The sequence below is a fragment of the Trichoderma atroviride genome, chromosome 6 (assembly GCF_020647795.1).
Source record: "Trichoderma atroviride chromosome 6, complete sequence".
NCBI lineage: Eukaryota > Fungi > Ascomycota > Sordariomycetes > Hypocreales > Hypocreaceae > Trichoderma > Trichoderma atroviride.
In genome coordinates, this window is record NC_089405.1 from 1,622,747 (window position 1) to 1,643,715 (window position 20,969).

General features: G+C 50.7%; 7 protein-coding genes across 7 annotated transcripts; 4 read left to right on the forward strand and 3 right to left on the reverse strand.

Moving 5' to 3' along the window:
- Positions 1-2,367: 2,367 nt before the first annotated feature.
- Positions 2,368-2,562, reverse strand: TrAtP1_011113 (uncharacterized protein; the record flags this gene model as incomplete). The annotated part of the gene is made up of 1 exon (XM_066114968.1): positions 2,368-2,562. One exon carries the CDS (start codon positions 2,560-2,562, stop codon positions 2,368-2,370), a length of 195 nt encoding a protein of 64 aa, XP_065971065.1.
- A 1,363-nt stretch (positions 2,563-3,925) lies between these two features.
- TrAtP1_011114 (uncharacterized protein) lies at positions 3,926-5,511 on the forward strand. Its single transcript, XM_014093280.2, has 3 exons — positions 3,926-4,406; positions 4,513-4,725; positions 4,802-5,511. Exons 1-3 carry the CDS (start codon positions 4,384-4,386, stop codon positions 5,268-5,270), a joined length of 705 nt encoding a protein of 234 aa, XP_013948755.2. The 5' UTR covers positions 3,926-4,383; the 3' UTR covers positions 5,271-5,511.
- A 258-nt stretch (positions 5,512-5,769) lies between these two features.
- TrAtP1_011115 (uncharacterized protein) lies at positions 5,770-8,430 on the forward strand (the record flags this gene model as incomplete). The annotated part of the gene is made up of 8 exons (XM_066114969.1): positions 5,770-5,810; positions 6,168-6,183; positions 6,239-6,345; positions 6,400-6,407; positions 6,461-6,560; positions 7,136-7,251; positions 7,417-7,590; positions 7,778-8,430. The coding sequence occupies 8 exons, from the start codon at positions 5,770-5,772 to the stop codon at positions 8,428-8,430; spliced, it is 1,215 nt and encodes a 404-aa protein (XP_065971066.1).
- Positions 8,431-9,489: 1,059 nt separating this feature from the next.
- On the reverse strand, positions 9,490-11,517 carry TrAtP1_011116 (uncharacterized protein; the record flags this gene model as incomplete). Its single annotated transcript, XM_014093282.2, has 1 exon — positions 9,490-11,517. The coding sequence occupies one exon, from the start codon at positions 11,515-11,517 to the stop codon at positions 9,490-9,492; it is 2,028 nt and encodes a 675-aa protein (XP_013948757.2).
- Positions 11,518-12,311: 794 nt separating this feature from the next.
- TrAtP1_011117 (uncharacterized protein) lies at positions 12,312-15,288 on the forward strand (the record flags this gene model as incomplete). Its single annotated transcript, XM_066114970.1, has 3 exons — positions 12,312-12,751; positions 12,810-12,825; positions 12,901-15,288. The coding sequence occupies 3 exons, from the start codon at positions 12,312-12,314 to the stop codon at positions 15,286-15,288; spliced, it is 2,844 nt and encodes a 947-aa protein (XP_065971067.1).
- A 212-nt stretch (positions 15,289-15,500) lies between these two features.
- On the reverse strand, positions 15,501-16,461 carry TrAtP1_011118 (uncharacterized protein; the record flags this gene model as incomplete). Its single annotated transcript, XM_014093284.2, has 2 exons — positions 15,501-16,174; positions 16,311-16,461. 2 exons carry the CDS (start codon positions 16,459-16,461, stop codon positions 15,501-15,503), a joined length of 825 nt encoding a protein of 274 aa, XP_013948759.1.
- A 3,809-nt stretch (positions 16,462-20,270) lies between these two features.
- TrAtP1_011119 (uncharacterized protein) lies at positions 20,271-20,837 on the forward strand (the record flags this gene model as incomplete). The annotated part of the gene is made up of 1 exon (XM_014093285.2): positions 20,271-20,837. The coding sequence occupies one exon, from the start codon at positions 20,271-20,273 to the stop codon at positions 20,835-20,837; it is 567 nt and encodes a 188-aa protein (XP_013948760.2).
- Between the last annotated feature and the right edge of the window lie 132 nt (positions 20,838-20,969).

The following is a 20,969-nucleotide window of genomic DNA, read 5'->3' on the forward strand; positions in this document are numbered from 1 at the left end:
TGGTCCCCTTGGCCCGAACGAGATGCGATTGGGCTTTGCATCTCCACGAGGCTCGCAGAAACAGGAAAACGGGCATGTGGTGAGCGTAGCCATCTACATGGGAATTCAGCAAATTAAAACGCCAGAATTAAATAAAATAATACATCTATACGAATAAACGAAGGGGGGGGGGGGGGAAGCCACAGAAGCGCGGAATGCTTGCCGCGCGCGCAATGTAACGTCATTAACGCAGCCTTTGTTTTTCAGCTCCTCCTGTCCATTATCGTGATTTGTATGTGCTGTACTGTTCGTATAAACACAAAACACAGTAGCAAAAAACACGCCCCCTCCTCTTCCCGAGAACAAGCACAGCGACAGAGGCCTGGATCTTTTGTCGGGGCTTGGGTTGTGCCTTGGTTGCATGCCAAAAACTCATGTCGGCGCAATCCTTCAGGCCCTCATTGGCTGCGTGGTGTGGCACGTTTTGTTCTGTCTTGTGCTTGTTCCCTGCTTAGCCCTACTGCTATTAGTCTACGCGTAGATGGTGCAAACAACAGCCTATACGTGTAGACGGTGTGCGACGACAGGCCCCAAACTAGACACGACACGGAACGTCCCAGCCCGCCTCATGATCTTGCGATGGGGCCAGATTGTGTAGAGGGTGGCGATTCCAACGAGCCCATCCTTGTCCGGGCGTCTAAGTGGGCGGAGCGATGTGCTCTTTTTTTTTTTTTTTTTCTTTCCCTCTCTCGCTAATTTTTGTATTATTCTTGGCGCCAAAGGATTTGCTTGATTTATTCCATGCCTTTCTGTAGGTACATACATGGATTTTGCTCAACCTCTTAATTAGGCTGCTACAGCGGCGTTGACACATCACAACGGGCCTGGGTCTGGTTGCTGATTCGCCGCTTGGACGTCGCGTGATGCTGATGCTTCGCTAAATATACTCTTGGAGCCTTTCTACAGTGCTCTTAGTCTCCCCAATAAGTCAACAGAAGCAGCTGAAAGAAGATGTCCAGGCCGGTGCCAGCGCGCAGCTGATGGAGGCCCGAATATACTAGCAGTAGCTAGTAGCAGAAGAAATGGCGAGATTTCGTGCATCGAGCGAGTGCCGGCTCGTGATGGATGGCCAGCAGCCGGCATAAAGATGCTACTTATGCATCTCGATGGATCCCCTCTGTCGGTTTTATTTTGGGGGGGGGCGTCTGTTCACATGGTGGATGGATTCTCTGGGCGGCTAAAAATAAAAAAAAAGGCAATCAATATGCGCAATAGGTAGCTGGCCAAGGACGTGTCTTGTGACGCTGGTGACGAGTTGTTTGCTTTTTTGGTGTTTTATGTGTACTCCGAGGGTCTGGATAGCCTTGGCCTGGGGTCCTTTTCCTTGTACGCCGCTATCAAGGTGAAGAGATTCGCCGACGATGGATCGTCGTATCATGTGCCGGGCTTCACCTGGATCGCCGATCAAGGACAGGAGTTTGAGAGAGCTTTCACGTGGATGCCCAGGATATTGAACTCTACTAGATTAATTTGATCTATGAGATGCGACGACATCAAAAGGGTTGATTACTTCGAGAGATCAAACGCGCCTGCCAAAATGCAACACTTGATGGATCGAATGAATCTTCTAGAGGTGTTTGGTGATCTGAAGTTGTCCGGATTCCCCAGCCTAGACGTAGTTTGTCTTTCAGAGCTGAATGATGTCCGAAAGGAAAGGCCTGAATCTAGAACAGCCCTCGTGAGAAAACACAGAGATCAAGTTTGAGAAAGGGAAAGTCTTTTCTAGACTGTCGTTGGGTTACTGGTATGCTTTTTCGTTGTAATTCTGTTTACCCAAGTATGTAATCACTTGGCGATATACCTCATTGCCGTTCTGACAAGATGTTACAGTATCGATAATTATCCAGAGAACATCTCAAGTGAGACATTCATGATACGCTATGTGCACTTCCTAGCTCAGTTTGATCGACACTCGACCAGGTCAAGGCCTTGGTCTATATCTTTCCAGTAGATTCAAAGTCCATAGGTTGTCTGGCATCTCGCTAACGATAAGAGAATGCGAGTATACCACGCTCAACCATGGTAGTGTCTCTGTGATGGATACGTTTAACAGCTTGGGTGTGATACTGATGCTCTGGTCTCATTTTATTTGAGCGCAGTGGTCATAAGCTTACTGCTTTACTTTTAAACTGCCTACGAGAAGCCCATAGCCTGAACTGGAATATGGACAAGAACATTTCTAGTGTTTTTCGTCGTTGAGATTTTGTCTCGAGTGGCGGCTGAGATGAGACTTTGAAGGGTCTCAGACAAGTCTTCTGCATCAACTGGAGAATCTGAATCAAAGCAACATTTGCTTGATTGTTCATAGATCAACCTCTGATGGAGATTCTACAAACGATACCGTACTGTTACCACGCAGTTCACCCTCAAAAGGCCAATGGAGTCTCCCACGAGTTCCATCTCCTTCCGTCTGGCCTCGTCGTGCTCAATTGCAAGCAATTCGCCGATATCGACACCAAGAGCATCAAAGACGCCCATCTGCGCATCTTTGTCAGTGATTGGCATCTCAATTTGAATCTCCATGCAGTTGTCGATGATCTCGGGGAAGTAGAACTCAGCGCCAATACTGTCGGTATTACGAAGAGGAGTGTTGGTTGAAGTTGCCTATGCTATCAAAGTTGTTTGTAGCGGTATTTATACTGTTGAGATGGTTGATGAAGAGTTGTTGGAGCGCAAATTGCGGCCATTGGATTCTGAATACGAGAAGCGCTGCAATGAATTACTGCAATGCATGGTGGAGGAAGAGCTCAAGGAATACCGAGTCTCTTTGTATCCTTGTTTGTCAATGCTGTTGAAGTTATGAGGGATGCGCAAGGGATTCAGGCCAATATCCTTGTTGAAGGAAGCCAAGCTGATACTGGGCATTGATTCTGGCACATAATTACATGTTACCAGCTGGCCTGAGTGGCATCGTCACATGCCTTGCTGTTTGTCCAAGGAACATCTAGAAAGTCATTGGTGTTCATCAAGACGTGAGTTTTTCACTCTTTACCTATTATCTGATTCATAATTGATAAGTCAATGAGCAATCAAACCAACTCAAAGCAGCTCCACCAGGGTTGGCTCTGGATGTTTCCCTTCCACTGTTAATCTGTGCGAATGGTCTGCCCTGCCCAAGGAGGCCCGCGACCATGTTGAGTCTATCGAAAACTTGTTCAAACACTGGTGCTGATCACTTGGACATGATCTGGCGCTTTTGAACTGAGTACTGGTTGAGAAACACGCCACGTATATTGTTAGACCCCCCCTTGCTATTCGTTTTTCCGCGCTCATCGGGAGAGATTCATGTTTGGGGTTTTTGTCACAGCTATAAAATCGCGATAGATGGAGCTGATTTGACAACTGAATCAGTCAACATTATGGAATCCCATCTGGTCAGCTGCGGAAGCGCCGTCGCATGTCAGGACGTGGCATAGAAACAGGAAAAGGGTAAAAGGAGGGAGAAGAAGGAAAAAGAGGCTAGTAAAGATGCATAGTGCAAAGACATGAATACAGTGGTGATTGGTGATTGATCCAAACCCAAGGTCTCGAACCAATTGGCACGTGCAGCTGTAATGCGCAAGCTCTCCCGCTGTAAGACCGGACAAGTCCGTCTGATGCTCTTCGTATCCATTCTGGACAGCCAGAAGCCCACCAGCTGTGGATTGAAGATGTGGGGGGGGCCCTGCCAAGGGCAAGGCTGCGCAGGGGCGGCGCAAGGCTGGCCAATTAGAGGCCGCCGCCGCTAATGAATGCCGGTAGAGCGGTACATGTGCCGCCCAGCTTGGCACACGCTAAGCGCCCAGCAGCGCCCAGGTACCGCTCTAACGCCGATCAGATCCGGTCTAATCTGGGCCTCATCCCCTGCCGCCGTCCCCCGAATCCATCTTGCCAGCAATCTTAAACATCGTCAGCCCGCTTGCGTCTCTTCGTTCTTTTTACCGCTTCTGCACTCATTCCTCGGTTGGCTCTCTGTGCCTCATTCTTTGCTTCTGGCCTGCGATTTTTGGTGCATCTCCAATGACCGTTTCAATTGCTTAATCTATCCTTTTCTACAAATTATCCGAGGCACGGCCGTCTCTCCTGTACTGAGGCTAGAGGCTGGTTCTTGCTCCTCATTTCTTGGATATCCAGCGGCTCCGAATACAATACAGCTTTATTATATATATATACCTACAACCTCGTCGAGACTACTTTGCTTCGAACATCCAATATCCGCAACAATGGGCTGGCTTGCGACATGCACGGGCTACCTGGCGCCCTTGTTCATTATCCTCTCGCCCGTCCTCTCCTACGGCGACCAGGCCATCTCGATGCACCGCAACAAGACCAGCGCGGGGTTCTCTCTCGACATCCCCCCTGATCATGCTGGTCGCATCTCTGTTCAGGTGCGTCGCTTTCTGCGCTTCGCGCTCTGTCGCAGTGCCGGCAGGGCCCTTTTGGCCGTCCGGCGGATCCGGCGCATTCTGCTAACATGCACGTGCTGGACAATAGGATCTTCTACTGGCCCGGCGCACGATTCGACCAGAGCCTGCTGATACAGTCCCTGATCATGGTGGGGATGCAGGTGGCGCTTCTCAAGATTGCGCTCGATCACCGACCGGCCCCTTCGAACAAAGGCGGAGAGGCCGGGCTGCCATTCGCTGCTGCCGACGGTCTCTTTTCGCAGCGGCCGTATAATTTCTGGCAATGGAGGTCGCCGAAGCCGTTGAGTCTCACCAGTTGAAGTGTCATTGACGGTGGTAGCAAGCGAGCAAGGAGGAGGCTAACAGTATGATTATAGATACTGGCAATTCGTTGTCTACCTCTTCGCGGGCCTGTTGGTTTGCGAAGTTGTCATGTCGAGCATTCCTCCCGTCTATGCCACGTACTCGGTCCTCGTCGGCTACATTGGCCTCTCCGTCGAAGCCACGCTCCCGATCCCGCAGATCCTCGCCAATGCGCAATCCAAGTCTTGCAAGGGCTTCCGTCTGTCCGTGCTCGCCAGCTGGATCGGAGGCGACGCCATGAAGATCTTTTGGTTCTTCACCGCCACGTCCGAGATCCCCTTGGCCTTTAAGATCTGCGGCATCTTCCAGGCTTGCTGCGACTGCTTCCTCGGCGTCCAGTACTTGATATACGGAGAAGGCGAGACCACCGTCAAGGGTCACCCTCTGCAGGATTTCTCGGCTCAGGAGATTGGGACGCAGCAGCAGGGGAGTACGACGCCCACACGGCGGTCGGCGCCATTTAGCGACTACGAGAGGAATTAGACGGGAGCAGGCGTTAACTGGCACGGGAGACGATGCAGGGGCGTTTGAGATTTTTGGATACACGCATTTTTTTTTTAGACTAACAATATCGAACCTCATGGTTATCAGTGATAGATTTGGTATAATACCTAACTAATAGTAGGCCTACCTATCATACTTTTTTATTCGAAATATATAGATCCCTGTGTTTATACGCATATACGTACATACATAACGAATTGAAAGCCATCTACATGTTTGCATTTTTCAAGCTCTTCTCATATTTCATACTGCTTGTTGCTCTTGGTATGAAAAGTCACCAGGGTTGAATCGCAAGTGCCGGGCGTTAAGCTACGATAGTGCGCTACCACCTTGTAGAAACCAGATCCAGTATCGCGACAAGACGGTGGCTACAGGCAAACCAATTCCAACAAATCAAGAGAATTATTAATACAAAATTTAAATCTAAAATCTCGATTCTCATTCAATTGTTCCCTCTTGTCTTGTTCTCGACTACGCGATGCTACATCCAAAGTCACCCCTTATGCGCTCTGCACCAAAGTACCTTTTTGAGAGAGAGACCCCAGCCACCCGACTTTCTCATCGCTGCTGGCAAGGGAAAACCTGCCGCATACACGACTATACGAGACTGCCTGTACAAAGTACATCTACAGCGAGTGCCTGGACGGGCTGGATCTTATAGGTCGGGCTTTTTGTTTTATTCAATTGACACGATAAGAGGCCCAATTGTCGGTATTTTTTGACAAGTACCATTGGCCTTTTTCTTGTCAGATTGGGCACTGTCGAGACAAACCAATCGTGTGGTGTTTCGCAAAGTTGTTGTAAAGAAGCAAGACCGTAATATCTGTTGAAACCCTCTACCATTCGCTCTTTATCTAATTTTTTTGGCCATCTTAGGCTCAACAGTTTAAACGTTGGTTTCAAAAAATCCCAACTCAATCATCAACAAGCATCTGACACGCTAATAGGTGCTAGGATCTTGCTTCGATTCAGCAAGTTTGCCATTAGCTATATACGCAATCCAACGGACAGCTACTTTCTACTGCATACCTATCGAGTATTACTCAATGGAACAGTAGTCTTATACCTATTCGAGTCACAAGCCATCTTTTTTTTGATAGCCGGCCAGCGATAGAGGCATGTCCTGCTCCCGTTTTATTCGACTTATATACCACTAACATGGCATGCAGTCTTCATATCAATCTTTCTAATTGGTCTTTACTCAACTACTAGAGAGTCTTTCTCACGAGACTTGAGCGTTTCTACAATCTTGATAAACCATCCATACAGGTAGGCCAACGAAACCTTGCCTTTCCCTGGACTTCTTCTCACCCACCACCTCCAAAGCTCTGCATCTCATTCACTGCATCCATCCTTCCCTCGTCTAATTCACCCGTCCTCATATGCCAAGCCCAAACTTTCTCTCATCTTGGGGCCTCATAATCGTTCCATCCACTCAATTTCATCGCAACTTCAACCCCTCGCCTGCTCAACTTGCTTGACAGCCCCGTTGCCGGCTGGCAGCCCTTCTTGGCCCAGGCAACATTCACCTGCCAGTCACTTTGGCCTTTTTCTTCTCTTCACCCGCTGCTTCAGATTTTGGCTCAAGTCAGGTGACCGTGCTGCCTCTCGTTCAATCTGCATAACAAACATCTCTTCCTTTCTGCCGCTTCCCAGCCTTCTTCTCCTTCACACTTCTGCCCACAACACTCTCTTCTTTTCAACCAAACATTCACTTGACCATCGGAATCTCTCAAAGAATTCCATTCGCTCTCACTGCATTAGTCAACTGCCTGACTGTGTGTTGGTTCAACTGCGCCATCGCTGTCTCTCTCATCGCTAATATCCGATTCTCATCGAGAAAGACTCAAAACGAACATGGCTCCTGCAAGCAAAGCCAATTATAAAACCTACGAGGCCCAAGCCCGTATGGTGCGAGCCATTGTTGCCGCTCATCCAGATGTCAAGTGGAATTACAAAGGTAAGCCGTGTTTGTCTTCATATGTTGCTGTACATCCTTCACCACCGTCCCTCTTCCATTGTTCTGCTTCTTTTGCAGACTTGGAACATGTCTTATTCATCTGCTCTTCGCTGTTCTTGCCATCTCTATGTTTTATTTGGGGCGAAGGTTGACTCTTCGTCCCAGAAATCGTCGCTTGCTATGGATCCGACATGACTGAGCACGCGCTGAACCATCGATTCCGCCGCCTCAAAGCGCAAGTGGTCATCGTTCGCGAAGGCCGCGGCAAGGGGCTTGACCCAAAGAATATCTGTGCAGACGCGGATCTCCCGGCCACCATAGACGCCGTGGATACGAAGAGTATGCCTAGTCCTTGACTCCCAACTCTTGATCCCGCCCAACTGCTTCTCCCATCCAAAGCACTTCCGTCTGAATATGCATCTTGACTTGAATGCACAACACTCTTGCTTTCTCTGGTCACAATAGTGCCACATTTCTTTTTGTTACTGCTTTTCCCCAGCAAAGAGCTAACGCGTTGCCCCTATAGATATTGCAAAGTACTTTGGCCAGTCCACCGCAGACGGCATTCAGTTTCAGTTTCGTGGCATCAAGAAAGACGCCGATGTCCTTCGTAAAGTCGAGGGCGAAGGAGGCGATGTTGCCAACTGCCTCAACCTGGGCTCAGGCGGCCCCAGCGTCACTTCGACTCCATCTAAGCCAACTCCTGCTCGCAGCACGGGAAGCCGTACCGGCACTGGCACGGGTCGCAAGCGAGCTCGCAAGATGGACGTGCTCGACATCATCAAACGATCTTCATCCGACGAAGAAGATGACGACGTTGAGGACTGGAGCGGACATGAGATGACGCCTACCAAGAAGCCCAAGAAGACCGGAGCCTTCCCGGGCCAGAGGAACGGGACTCCCTATCGCAGTGCTGCCGCCTTGGCCAACGTTACTATCGCTGAAGCCGCCAAGCAGCTTGACGCGAGCGACTCCCAGCCCGAAGCTGAGGCTCCAATGCCCTTCACAGCCTCCCCTTTTGCTACTGAAACCGTCATCATTAATCAGCCCGCCTACACCGGAAGGCCCGTTGGTATTGACCCCGGACCAGCTGGGGGAGGCGAGCCGCATTCAGTTTATGGAGGCTTCCAAGGCTATGGAGGCGCCCATTACTCTCAACAGCGCCACGGCGAGATCTAAACGGAGATCCTTTCTCCTTTTCTACCCCATCATTCGATTGCAAGGAGAGTAATGTTGATTTCTCAATTTTCTCCGTTGAGTTTTCGCTTTATATTTCCCTTTCAACTTCCCTCGCACGGATAGTCGGCTGTTTAGCATCGAATAGGATGCTATATTGAGATGAAGATATGCGACTCTGATTGCGCATGTGTGTGACTTGGGGAGAGAGAAAGACTCTGCTTCTGACTCTTTCTCTCCATGGATTCTGCCCCCCCCTTTTTTTCTTCTTTTTCTTCAATCTTATTGCTTTGTATTTTCTTATCGGCCCCCTATTCTTTTTCTCTTCTTTCATCTGGGCGGCACATCTATTCTATTTCCTAGCAAATTTGCTCTTTCTTCATATTTCGTTTTCACATGCTTCATCTCACTTCTCATCTTAAAGGCAAAAGAGCCAATGAAGGGAGAACGGCGGTGGTTGATCTGACTCGGTATTTTTCTTTTCCTTTTTCTTTTCATTTTTATTTCTTTTAGCAACACAGTGCTCTCTAGCTGTTTTCACAGCAGTGCGGGCATCGCAAGGAATGGACGGTACGGGAAACGTCAAGGCAAGGATTTATTTATAGGGATTTGATCTTTATGCGCGCAGTAACTAAGGCTAGTGTCGGTACAGTTAAAAAAAAAAAAAGGAATTTGTGCTTTTGAACCTTGATATTGTGTGATGTTGTGTACAAAGTTTGTTGAAACAACATAAATTTCGAGATTTGACGGATTACCTTCGCCTTTTTTATAACTCTGGATTGTGTCTTGAAAATATTGTAATAGTACATGTTTGTTCTGTTGCCAGAGTTGATTCTGTGGCATAAAAGAGATTGCGAACCCTCCGTTTTTCGTCATGTCAGTAAACAAGTCGACTAAACCCTTGGATACATTCTCTCTACAATTTAAATTCTAACAAATAATGATGCCTTTCTCGCAGTAATTTGTACTTTTCTTTTCGCACCACCAGCCTCCTATATCCATTACTCACTCCCGCCCCCCTAATTCAAATACATGACCCGTGAAAGATGGCGAGTGGCATTTTCAGTTCGTCAATAGCCTCCACAGAGCCTCTGTATCTACGTAATCGTGGTGGATGATGTTCACCAGCCAGCGATCCTGGCCGATTTCGTTCAACAGCTTCTCGCTGTCCGAGCCTCGCCCATAGACCTTTGCCCACTCGGCCCAGATGTCAAAGGCCTCCTCGCACCAGGCGCGGAAGCTGACCTCTTCGATAATGGTTGGCGTGACGATTTCTTTGCCGGGGAAGACGCCCCATGTCACGGCGTTTGTGCTTGCGCTGACGGCAGCTCGGCTCGTGCCGCCGGTTGAGTCGGATGAAACAAAGTCGCCGTTGGCGTTGCTGGCGTAGAAGCAGACGACTTCCTCGTGTTCCTCAGAGGTGAGCTTGTCGTAGAGAATCTTCCAGTCTGCCGATGGGATGAAGAACTCTACAAACGATTTCTGGAAGACAAATCCAGAGGCAGGCCCCCATCCGAATGTGCCATGGTTTGACGGCAGGCCATTCACCGCGGGTTGGGAGGCAACAGTCCACCAGCCCTTTTTGTTCATCGCCTCTAGGCTAGACTTGATGATGTTGGATTCGGGAAGGAGATCTTCCTCGCTCCACGGGATGGCGGAAATTTCTCCTCGGATGTGTCGCACAAAAATGTCATTGATGTCGCTGGCCGTCTTTGGGTGACCCCAGAGGGAGACGGCTTGTGTGACAGACATGTGGATGCTGACGCCATATCCGTCAATCTCACCGTAGGCAGGTGAACGGGCATCACCGAATCTGCCGTTGGGGAAGTCATCCCACGTCGCCTCACGGCCAAGAGCTCCTTCGCCCTCGGAGATGGCCAGCGTGTTGGCACGTGTGTTGATGCTTTCGGCAGGGAGGCCGGCCTCTGTGCTGCTCGCTTCCCATTCGGGGTGCGCGGCGGCTCTTCCAACAATGACTCGGTTGTGGGGGTCGGAACCAACAGAAGATTGTCTCCTGGCTGTGCGGGAGTGACTGCGGCTCTGGCGAGGTGGAACATTCCCATTGACGCTGATTCTTGGAATCGATCGTTGGCCTGTCACCGCCGCCGGCACGGGCTCATCCACAACAGCTTCTTCATCTTCTGGGACGTCAGGGATCAGTTTCGTCCTCTCCAGAATGAAGGAGATTGATTTCTCGAGGTTGAGAGTGTAGAAGTGGAAGCCTCTGGGGCCGGGAGTCCTGCTCTTGATTTCTCTAATCTGCTCTATCAGTTCGCTGAGGATATCAACGCCGACCATCTTGACCTTCTCGTCGTCTCCCTTTACAGCGTTTAGCCGGGCCATGATTTCTTCCGGCATCTCGGCATGGCTCAGCTTGGCCGTTCGCTTGATCATTGCGTAGCTTTGAATTGGCATCAAGCCAGGCAAGATGGGTATCGTCTTGAAGGCTCCGCTAGGGTGGTCTCTCAGGGTAGTCTCAAACTTCTCATAGGCCTTGATGTCGAAGAAGAGCTGCGTCATGATGAAATCCGCCCCGGCCTGGACCTTGTCGACAAGATATGGGAGATCGTGCTCAAAGCTCTGTCCTTCGGGGTGGCTTCCATCGCCATGGCCTTCTGGATACGCAGCAACACCAATGCAAAAGTAGCTGCCATATTTCTTGCGGATATACTTGACAAGATCAATTGCCCATGTAAACTCCTCAGAGCCGGTCGGTTCGTCGGCGTCTCGGTACTCGGCGCGGGGCGGATCTCCTCTCAGAGCCAAGATGTTGCGAATGCCCAGCGCTCTCGCATCTTGCAGTGCCTGATCAACCATTGCTTGGCTCATGTTTGTGCATGTGAGATGGAGGCAAGTGGTGAGGCCAAGCTCTCGCTGACATAGCTCGGCAAGCTCGATTGATTTCTGGGCTGTTGAGCCGCCAGCTCCCCAGGTGACATTGACGAAGAGCGGTCGCAGGGCTCGTTCCATTCGTTGAAGGCGAACACGCAAGTTGGAGAAACCCATCTGTGTCTTGGGAGGGAAGAACTCCAGAGAGAAGTACTCTCCATCGGCCGGCAGCGCCGCGATTTTGTCTGTGATTTTGTCCATCGTGGTTTCGACAGATCGTTATGCGAGCAAGATTATGCTCTTGAGAGGGCGTTTCCAAGTTTCGAGGTAGAACAGCAAAAATTCAGGCTCGAGCAATGAAGAATGGGTTAATTGGCTGTCGAATTGGGCCGGCGCGTGACCCCTTCGCTAGCAGACGATACGCTCGATGGCACGGATAGATGCGGGTTTGCCTTCTTCTGATCAACCTCGTAGGTAATAGCCGATTTCCAAAAGGAGCTGTGGGATGACAGGGATGAAATCAATTGGAAATGACAACAGGATCTATCAGCGTATCCTAAAAAGTTATCCAAAACCAATGCGTGAAGCCCAAAGCGATGAGCCAACTGACCCAGCAATGCGGTGGTTGCAAGTCTCTGGGCAAGACAAGATCAGAAACTTTTGCGATGCCGCTGTCGCATGGTGGCGGGGCAGCTGTACATGGAGATTCGATTTGGCGGGGTTGCGTCCGTTGTCGCTGGACCCAGAGTTGCGCTATCGCTATCGCGCTGCCGAGCGCTATGACGCAGCAGGCCATACAGTGCCGCATGGGGCCTTTTCACGGGTCGCAGGACCCCCACTAGAGGTTGCCAGAGGCCCTGCCAGCTCTGGATGCGCGCTGTAGGGAGCTCCGATAGCAGCCGTGGGCGGAAAAAAAAAGTGCGGCGACCTGGATATCAACATCGAACCATCGCTCCGTCCTATTGCAACATCCTCCTCTTCTTGCGCACATTGCCTCTACTCCCACCATAAGCAATTGTTGCGGGGGGTTTGTGCCGCAACATGAAAATACGATAATGCATATGCTTCATGGAAGCCGCATGGGCCTCACAAGGGCCGGCTCGGCAGCTTGCCGCCGATATATAGCAGCCGGCGCCAATGGGGCGATAAATCCAACATTTGCCCTCGTGCGACACGACCCGCGATACCTGACCCGGAGAGGGTATGCAGTGGACCTTGTTGCTCTGGACAAGAAATGGCGTCAAGTCTGGGACCAGAAGCCTGCGATTGGCGAGCATCAGGCGCCGGACAGCCAGAAGCACAGCTACATCTTGCCCATGTTCCCGTACCCAAGCGGTACCCTCCACCTTGGCCATCTTCGAGTCTACACCATTGCCGATGTGGTGGCGCGATACCACACCCTCAAGGGCGACAAGGTCATGCTGCCAATGGGCTGGGATGCCTTTGGTCTGCCCGCAGAGAATGCTGCCCTTGAGAGGGGCGTCCCCCCCTGGAGGTTGGACCAAAACCAACATTGCCAAAATGAAGAGTCAGCTGGATGTAATGAATGGGAGCTGGGATTGGTCACGAGTGAGAAGACGCTTCACATTCCCGTTGCACTTGCAACAATGATGTAGCTAGGATCTGACTGAACTGATTTTACAGGAATTGGCCACGTGCGACCCTGAATTCTATAAGCATACGCAAAAGCTGTTTTTGATGCTCCACGAAGCTGGCCTGGCATATCAAGCCGAAGCTGAAGTCAATTATGATCCAATAGACAAGACAGTATTGGCCAACGAGCAGGTCGATGCAAACGGCTTTTCGTGGAGATCAGGCGCCAAGGTGGAAAAGAAGAAGCTGAAGCAATGGTTCTTTCGCATATCCGAGTATAGCGAAGACCTCCTCAAGGACCTCGATAGCTTGGCCAAAGATGGTGCTTGGCCTGAGCATGTCATTTCTCAGCAAAAAAATTGGCTAGGAAAGTCCACCGGTGCTTTGGTCAAGTTCCCCATCATGGCCATCGGGCATGATATTGGCGCTGCCATCGAAGTGTTTACCACTCGGCCGGATACCTTGTTCGGAGTTCAGTATATTGCGCTCGCTTCCAGTCACCCCGTGGTGGCTCAGCTGGCAAAGAAAGATCCCGAGCTGCAAGCGTTTCTTGACACGCTTCCTGGCCTACCTCCAGACTCCAAAGTTGGCTACCTGCTACCGCACATCCGTGGCGTCAATCCTCTGGCCTATCATGACGATACCCCCGACGCTACCAAGGAATCGTTGCCCATCTATGTAGCTTCATATGTACTGGGTGACTACGGCGAAGGAGCTGTTATGGGGGTTCCTGGCCATGATACGCGGGATCATGCCTTCTGGCGAAAGCATACCGCCGAGCAGCCCGTGCGAATTGTGCTGGCCGCATCTGAGGACGAGTCAACAACGACATTCGACAACGAGCCCGAGCCATTCGTCCACCATGGCTATATGACGGAGCATAGTGGCGTCTTCAAGGGCAAACACTCCAAAGAAGCGGGCGAGATGATGATTCGTATGCTTGAAGCAGCTGGTCTTGCCACACCCACCACGAAATGGCGATTGAGAGACTGGCTCATCAGCCGCCAGCGGTACTGGGGTGCTCCCATACCCATCGTTCACTGCGATTCCTGCGGCTCTGTGCCTGTGCCAGACGAGCAGCTCCCCGTTCTGCTACCGGAGGTAGATAACCATTGGGCACAGGGCAAGGCAGGCAATCCTCTGGAGTCGACTCCCGACTTTGTCAAGACCGAATGTCCCAAATGCAACGGCCCAGCCCGGAGAGACACCGATACTATGGATACGTTTGTCGACTCAAGCTGGTACTACGCTCGTTTTGCCGATCCTCACAATTCAAATCAGCTCTTCTCTCCCGAAGCCGCCAAATCACTCCCCGTTGATATTTACATTGGAGGCGTTGAACACGCCATTCTTCATCTCTTATATGCCCGATTCATTTACAAATTCCTAGCCACCACCTCGCTTCTACCTCAGCCTTCCGAGTCGGAAGCCCTGTCTGCCGAACCGTTTAAACGCCTCATCACCCAAGGCATGGTACACGGCAAGACTTACATCGACCCTGAGAACGGCAAATTTCTCAAGCCAGACGAGGTCGACCTGTCAGATCCTTTGGCGCCTCGGGTCGTAGCCACAGGTGAACCCGCAACGATAGCTTTCGAGAAGATGTCCAAGTCGAAATACAATGGAGTAGACCCCACCGAGTTTACATCCAAGTACGGCGTCGACCCTACCCGAGCTCACCTGCTCTTCCAAGCGCCAGTCGCAGATGTCCTTAACTGGGATGAGTCCAAGATTTCTGGCGTCACGCGCTGGCTACAGAAGCTCCACGATCAGGTAGTGGCGCTGGCGAAGTCGCCTGAAGAATCGCTACCGGCAAAAGAATATTTTGCTGCGCGGCCCCCTCTGAGCGCCAGTAAGTCGAAGAAGTTGAGCGCGGCAGAGAAGGAGGAAGTGTTGAAACGTGATTCCGAGACGGCTCTTTGGCGCGAGACGCAAAAGAAGATTGAATCCATCACGCGGAGCTACGAAAAGATATACCCGCTCAACGTGGTCGTGTCAGATCTAATGACTCTCACCAACGAGTTGGTTCAGTACAAGACAGCAGATGAAGGCATCCGACGGCAGACGGCAGATACCATCATCCGCCTCATGGCGCCCATCACACCCGCCTTTGCAGAGGAGTGCTGGAGTCTCCTACACCCGTCCAAGGGCTCCATATTCGAGTCCGCCAGCTTCCCCGTACCGGATGGCAGTCTGTCGATGCTCAAAGCGGAATTCATCAACTGCGCCGTACAAGTCAATGGCAAGCTTCGCGGCACGGTGACCATCCCGCGCCCGTCGAGCGGCTTGAAAGGCGACGCCCTACGAGACTGGATAGTGAATGCGATTCTGGAGACGGAGGACGGGGAAAGTCGATTTGGCGAAGGCGGGTATAACGTGCGGTCAGCCAGGAGGACGATCCCGGTGGACGGGGGAAAAGTTATCAACTTTGTAATATAGAATAGCGTTGAAGATAGAACGGATACCCAACTCCGTATGTTCTTATAGACATGTTTTTTCCCCCTCCCTGGTATTGCAATGTTGTCATGGCCCACTTACTCCTCTCAGTAGTTGGTTGTAATGAGAGTTCTAGTTAAGGATGGGCGACTTGTGCAAATTCTAGCAAACTGTAGCAAAATCAAGCTAGCAATCAGGGCAGTCTAAAGTCTAATCTAATCGCGATGTCTCCTGTCCTCTTCCGGAAGAAGACTTTGTTCCTCGTCGCTAGTAGCCTTACCACGGTAAATCACATAGTGCTGGAACATGAAGATGGAGTCAAACACCAAGCTGCAGTTGCCGAGCATAAGCTTTACGGGGTTGCCTGTGACGCCGCTCCAGTCATGCTGGAGGTAGCTGTCAATACCAAGCTGCGCCAAGCTCAAGATGCCTCCAACCACGTCGAGAATGATCTGCCAGATGCTCCAGCCGCGCGTGCTCTTGTTGCGGTAGTTGGCGAGGATCTGGGGCGAATATTTGACCAGCGTCACCAAGAGCTTGACGTAGCCAACAGCGTATACAATGTCCAGCTCACACCAGTCGGCCGCAGGATTCCCAGACGGAGTCGCCCAGACAATGAAACAGGTAATCAAGACGCCCAGCGCGGAGCCGGCGATGATGCCGGAGATGAAGCGGCTAGGGCGAGCGCCGGAGCTGGCCTCAAAGCCCCAGAGCGGGCGGAGGAGATACTGCGAGGCGGTAATGAGGCTGAGAATGAGGGCGTGAATCGCAAAGACGATGTCGTTGAAGGCGACGGTCGGGGTCAGGCCGTTGTTGCGGGCGGCATATTGGCTGCGCACGACGGGAGAGTAGTAGAAGGCGACGTTGGAGACAAAGTACGCGGCGAAACCTAGCGGAACGGAGAAAGCGTGAGCGAGGCGCAAGAGAGACGCACCGTCTTACAGGTGCTGATACGAAACATGGAAGAGGCATGGAGTCTGAGACAGCCAGGCATCGAGATCCAGAGGAGCATAAGACGGACATACCGATCACGTTAATGGTAGGGAAGTCGGCCGTGGTGCCGGACGTCGACCGGCGCTGCCAGTTGAGCAGCGGCTGGGGATAGAAGGAGAGGCTCCAGGCGAGGGTGTAGATCCAGCCGAAGACGGCGGAGATGAAGGACAAGAATGCGACCATTGTAGTGTTAGGGGCCCGACAACGGTGTCAGAATGACTCTGGACGAAGAAAAGGCTCCGGAAGGGTGAAGAGCAGCAAGCCACTTTGCAGCTCAGCTCCGTCCGGATCGGCCCGAGAGGAGGAGGGCTTTGGCGATTTCCGAGGGTCAAGGTGAGGAGGCGAAAGTTTGAGCTGCGCGCGCGGTGGATTCTCGGTATCGAGATTCGGGACCTTGTTTTGTTGGGATGGGAAGCTAGAGAGAGGAGAGAGGCTCTACCGTCTGCTTGAGGCAGTGGAGGGTGAGAAAAGAGAGGAATTATTCGATAAAAATAACTGATCTCGTGATGCTCATGGAGAAGATCAGGTGAGAGCTTCTACAGAGGTACCCATAGCAGCTGGAGAGTATGGCGAGCTACTTTGAGCAGATGCGATGCGATGCGATGGCAGGCGCGACGGGAGGGATTGCATCATTTGTTGCTTCAATCACAAAGTACTCGGGTACTGTGCCTTACGTAAGACTCTACCGAAGGGAGTAACCATGTTGATATTCCCTCTTAGGACGCGACCACATTATGGGATCGTGTAATTTTATCGTTTTACGCATAATTGTATATATATATATGTAATATATACCATACGCTATTTCAGAGTGGAAAACACTAATACAGACACCTACCGCAAAGTTGAGTTGATAGGTGCCACGGTGAGGTCGACTTGGAGAGACCAACTTTCGAGATAATCGCCGGGCATCATCTCATCAAAGGTTTCACGAACAGCCTTTTGCAGCCATCAAAATATCATGATCGAAACTGCTATTCCACACAAACTGTTACAACCTTTTCGCTTAGCTCGCCTAGGATTCAGGTTTGCAGCCTACTCAGATCCTCAAGGTTTCTTACTGTAATATCATCCTGCCGATCATAAGCAAGCGTAAGAACCATTTATTTGGAATACCTGTTGTGCCATAGCATTCATCATATGTCTCAAATGATATACTTGGCGCTCTTTCTCATATTTTTTTTTTTTTTTTTTTTTATCAGTTTGCTGAATTAGCCCGATAATCTTGCAAGTCTCCAGCAGTAGGATCCCTGCAAGGAAAGCCATCACTTTTCACAGCATTCTTCAAGCTCCCCGAGGTTCATTTACTAGCACATAGTTCTAGGCTGCGCCGATGACCGTTCAAATTTCTAGTAGTAGGATCCCTGCAAGTACGGCCAACCTTTTGACAGCATTCTTGAAGCTCTCCGAAACTCACTTATATTCAAGGTTGTACCTATATGATTGGCCGCCTGCAAGTGTCAATTGGGGATATGTTCGCATTGAGGAAGGGCAGGATAACCATTGCTCTTATCAAGGCAGTTTTTGTTGTCAAGATTAACCGCGTACCTCGCGTAGAGAGATTCTTTATTCGACCATCTATCAAATCTTCGCAAGCGTGGGCGCCAGTGTAGATGCGGGCACAACACCTGTTCCACTTCTGGAAAAGAAAATCAGTGCCCATGCTAGTATTAGTACATAGTAGCTAATGCTATTAGCAGTGATATTCACGCTTCAACATTTGAGATTTGCCAGCTTCGAACTTGACCGAGTTGACTGTCCGTCATCTTCTGCCCTTACACGCGTATTCAGCTCTAGCAGCAAGTACTAGCAGCACTACTAAGACCAAAAAGATACTCACCCATCCATCTTTTCAATCCCTGCACAGCCTTCATCCTCGGAAGCAGATCACAGATGTAAACTTCCTTTCCTTTGCTGTTGACTGGTCCACATTGCAGCCTCTTACCTCTTTGAGCAGTACTTCCAGATTCGGCAAGCTACAAGTACTTGTTACCACAACGGCGTGGTGTAAGCACCATCTGCCAGGTACATCTACCCAGCTTCAAATGTACGTTGCATTCCGGTGCCCCTTTTCTGATTTGTTCGTTATCCTCGGTATTTCGACAGTGCCATCCATCAGCATCATCCATCACCACTACACGTTTTCTTCTTGTCTGGCATCCCCTTGCTGCATGGATACGACAGTAAAACGCAAAGTGCATGTATGCAACGTGCACCGTCATTTCCGAGATATTCGCTATCAGCTGAAGTGGCATGGCCTGATCGGACGACGGTCGTTGTGGGAAAAAAAAAGACTCCTAGCGCCAGGACGGGTTTGATCCACTTATACAACGGCCAAACCGCCGGCTGCTTATCCGTCGAATGGGAAGGGCAAACAGTATTGCCTCTTAGGCGATAGCCGAGCTGGCATGCTAGAAAAAAATAAGAAAAACAAAAGAAGGAAGGGTTATTCCTGTAGCAGGGCGTAGCAGTGAGCTAAAGTGAGCTGACAGCTGAGGACCTGATTGTGATGTATCAGTCCCAGTATCAAAGTGGTCTACGAGGATATCATGTTGGTATACCCCTGTCCACGAGAGAAGACGGCCATCGATTCCTTCGTAAAGCCCCTACTTCTGTTGTGGCGGTCATCACTAAGAGCTTAAGACGGAGCCATCTTCTCACCTAGATCCATATTGACGTCTCTTAGTGTAAGTTGACAGGCGGCAATAAATACTGCTAGCGATGAGCATATCTTGTGATTCTAATGATAGCCGTGCCTTGTACTAGAGCAGTAACAAAATATACATTAGCCGGCTACCCATACCTAGGTAAGCACCTCATTTCAGTCGGGCAGCACCCATCACACAACCTTTAATCAATATGCAGCCGCAGCCACAGACAGCATCAGCAGATAAAAAAAAACGCCCCAGCCAGTTACACACCGCCAACAAACACCAGCAAACACGCTCATGCATTATCCTCCACAAATGCACATATGCCCTCAGATTCAAATTAACACAAGGCCATCCATCACCAGCGGATGCATCGATGCCGAAGTTCGTCTCGTCATCGCCGCAAAATCGGGTCAAGCGTTACCGACGTCCGCTGCATGGCGCTAAGGCACAACAACATTCGACAGACAACGCCACCATCTTGAAAATCAAATCTGCCTGGGCCCAGATACCGAAGACCATGCAACCATAATCTGGTGCCTTTTCCCGTTTTTCTTTCCTCGGGCGACGCCGGCACACCACTAACAAGGTTTCAGTTTTGTGTGGCCCATGACGTGCCCATGCTCTCTTTTGACTCTCTGTCTTATTCCCATGCTATCCCAATCAATGGGCTTTAACCAAGGTCGACGGGCTTCCCTCATTGGGTGAGGGAGGCAGCCCTTTTTCTAGTGCCGTCTGCCGATGACATGGTTGTGTCATCCCCTTTTTTCAAATAGGTATCTATATCCTCGGATGAGGGATCTCGGTCAGTACGACGCCGTCCAGTTTTTAATAGTGGGGAGAGGTAAGTTTCCGATATACGGACAGGGATTTGGACTCTATTGTGCCAGATATGGATCGAGCTTGATGTCAGCGAGAGCTGTGAGGATTAAGTCGTTTAAATAAGCTTGGCCGCCGTGTTTGATATCCTTCATGTTAGTCTGTATACCAAACCATATTACAAGTGCCAAAGAATATCACTTATATACCGATACCTCGTTCGACAAGCACCATTGTATAAGTGACTGTTGTATAAACGAAAACACCATCAGCACATACTTGTTTACATATACGCCACCACTTATACCATCACTTGCAGAGCAAGACAACACAAGCCACTGCTTCAAAACATTTTGAAGGACCATCATAAACCACCAAACATGTCAACATCAACAACATCATCACCACAACCAAAGCCCACCATCGGCTTCATGTCCCTCCCCCTCGAGCTCCGCTTCCAAATCTACTCCCTCCTCCTCACCATCCCCCCCTCGCCCAAAATCCTCCTCTACCACGCACGAAATGGCCGCCTGCAGCGGCTCCGCCCCCATCTACGTCTACCCAGCCATCCTCCAGACCAGCCGCCAAATCCACTGGGAGGCCACGCCCTTCCTCTACGCCGAAAACATGTTCGTCGCCCATCCAACGCTGCTGGCCTCGTTCCCGCGCCTGCGCACCTGGTACCCGCCCATGAGGGAGGCAAACGCCCTCGTGCCGCTCATCCACCGCTTCCACGTCCAGGTGCCGCTCGACATGGAGCTGCCTTACGACCGCGCCGCCGCGGCCAAGTCCTTTACGGGCGTCGACGAGCTCTCCATCGATCTGCGGCAGAACGCGTTTCTGGGCGTCAGCTGCAACAACCTGACCGTATTTGATGCTGTCCGCGGCGTCAAGAAGGTCTACATTGGCGGAAGCACCACCGGCTTCGAGGACTACATTGCCTGGCTCAAGGACGCCATGACGAGTCCCGTTGGCGCAGAGGTTGCTCCCTTTGAGGCGCAGACACAGTCCCCGTGGGCGTATATCTGGAGCAAACACTCCAATCTGTGGAGTCCCTCAATAGCACTTGTTGGGAAACAAGAAGCATAGAGAGATGCCTAGATCTGTATGTATGATGTCCAAAAATCCAATGGAGCTACATCACGAATGGCAAGATACAGTCAGCTAACAAGTCAGTCTTGGATGAAAGAAATCAACTTTTACATTGCGCTGAAAATTAGG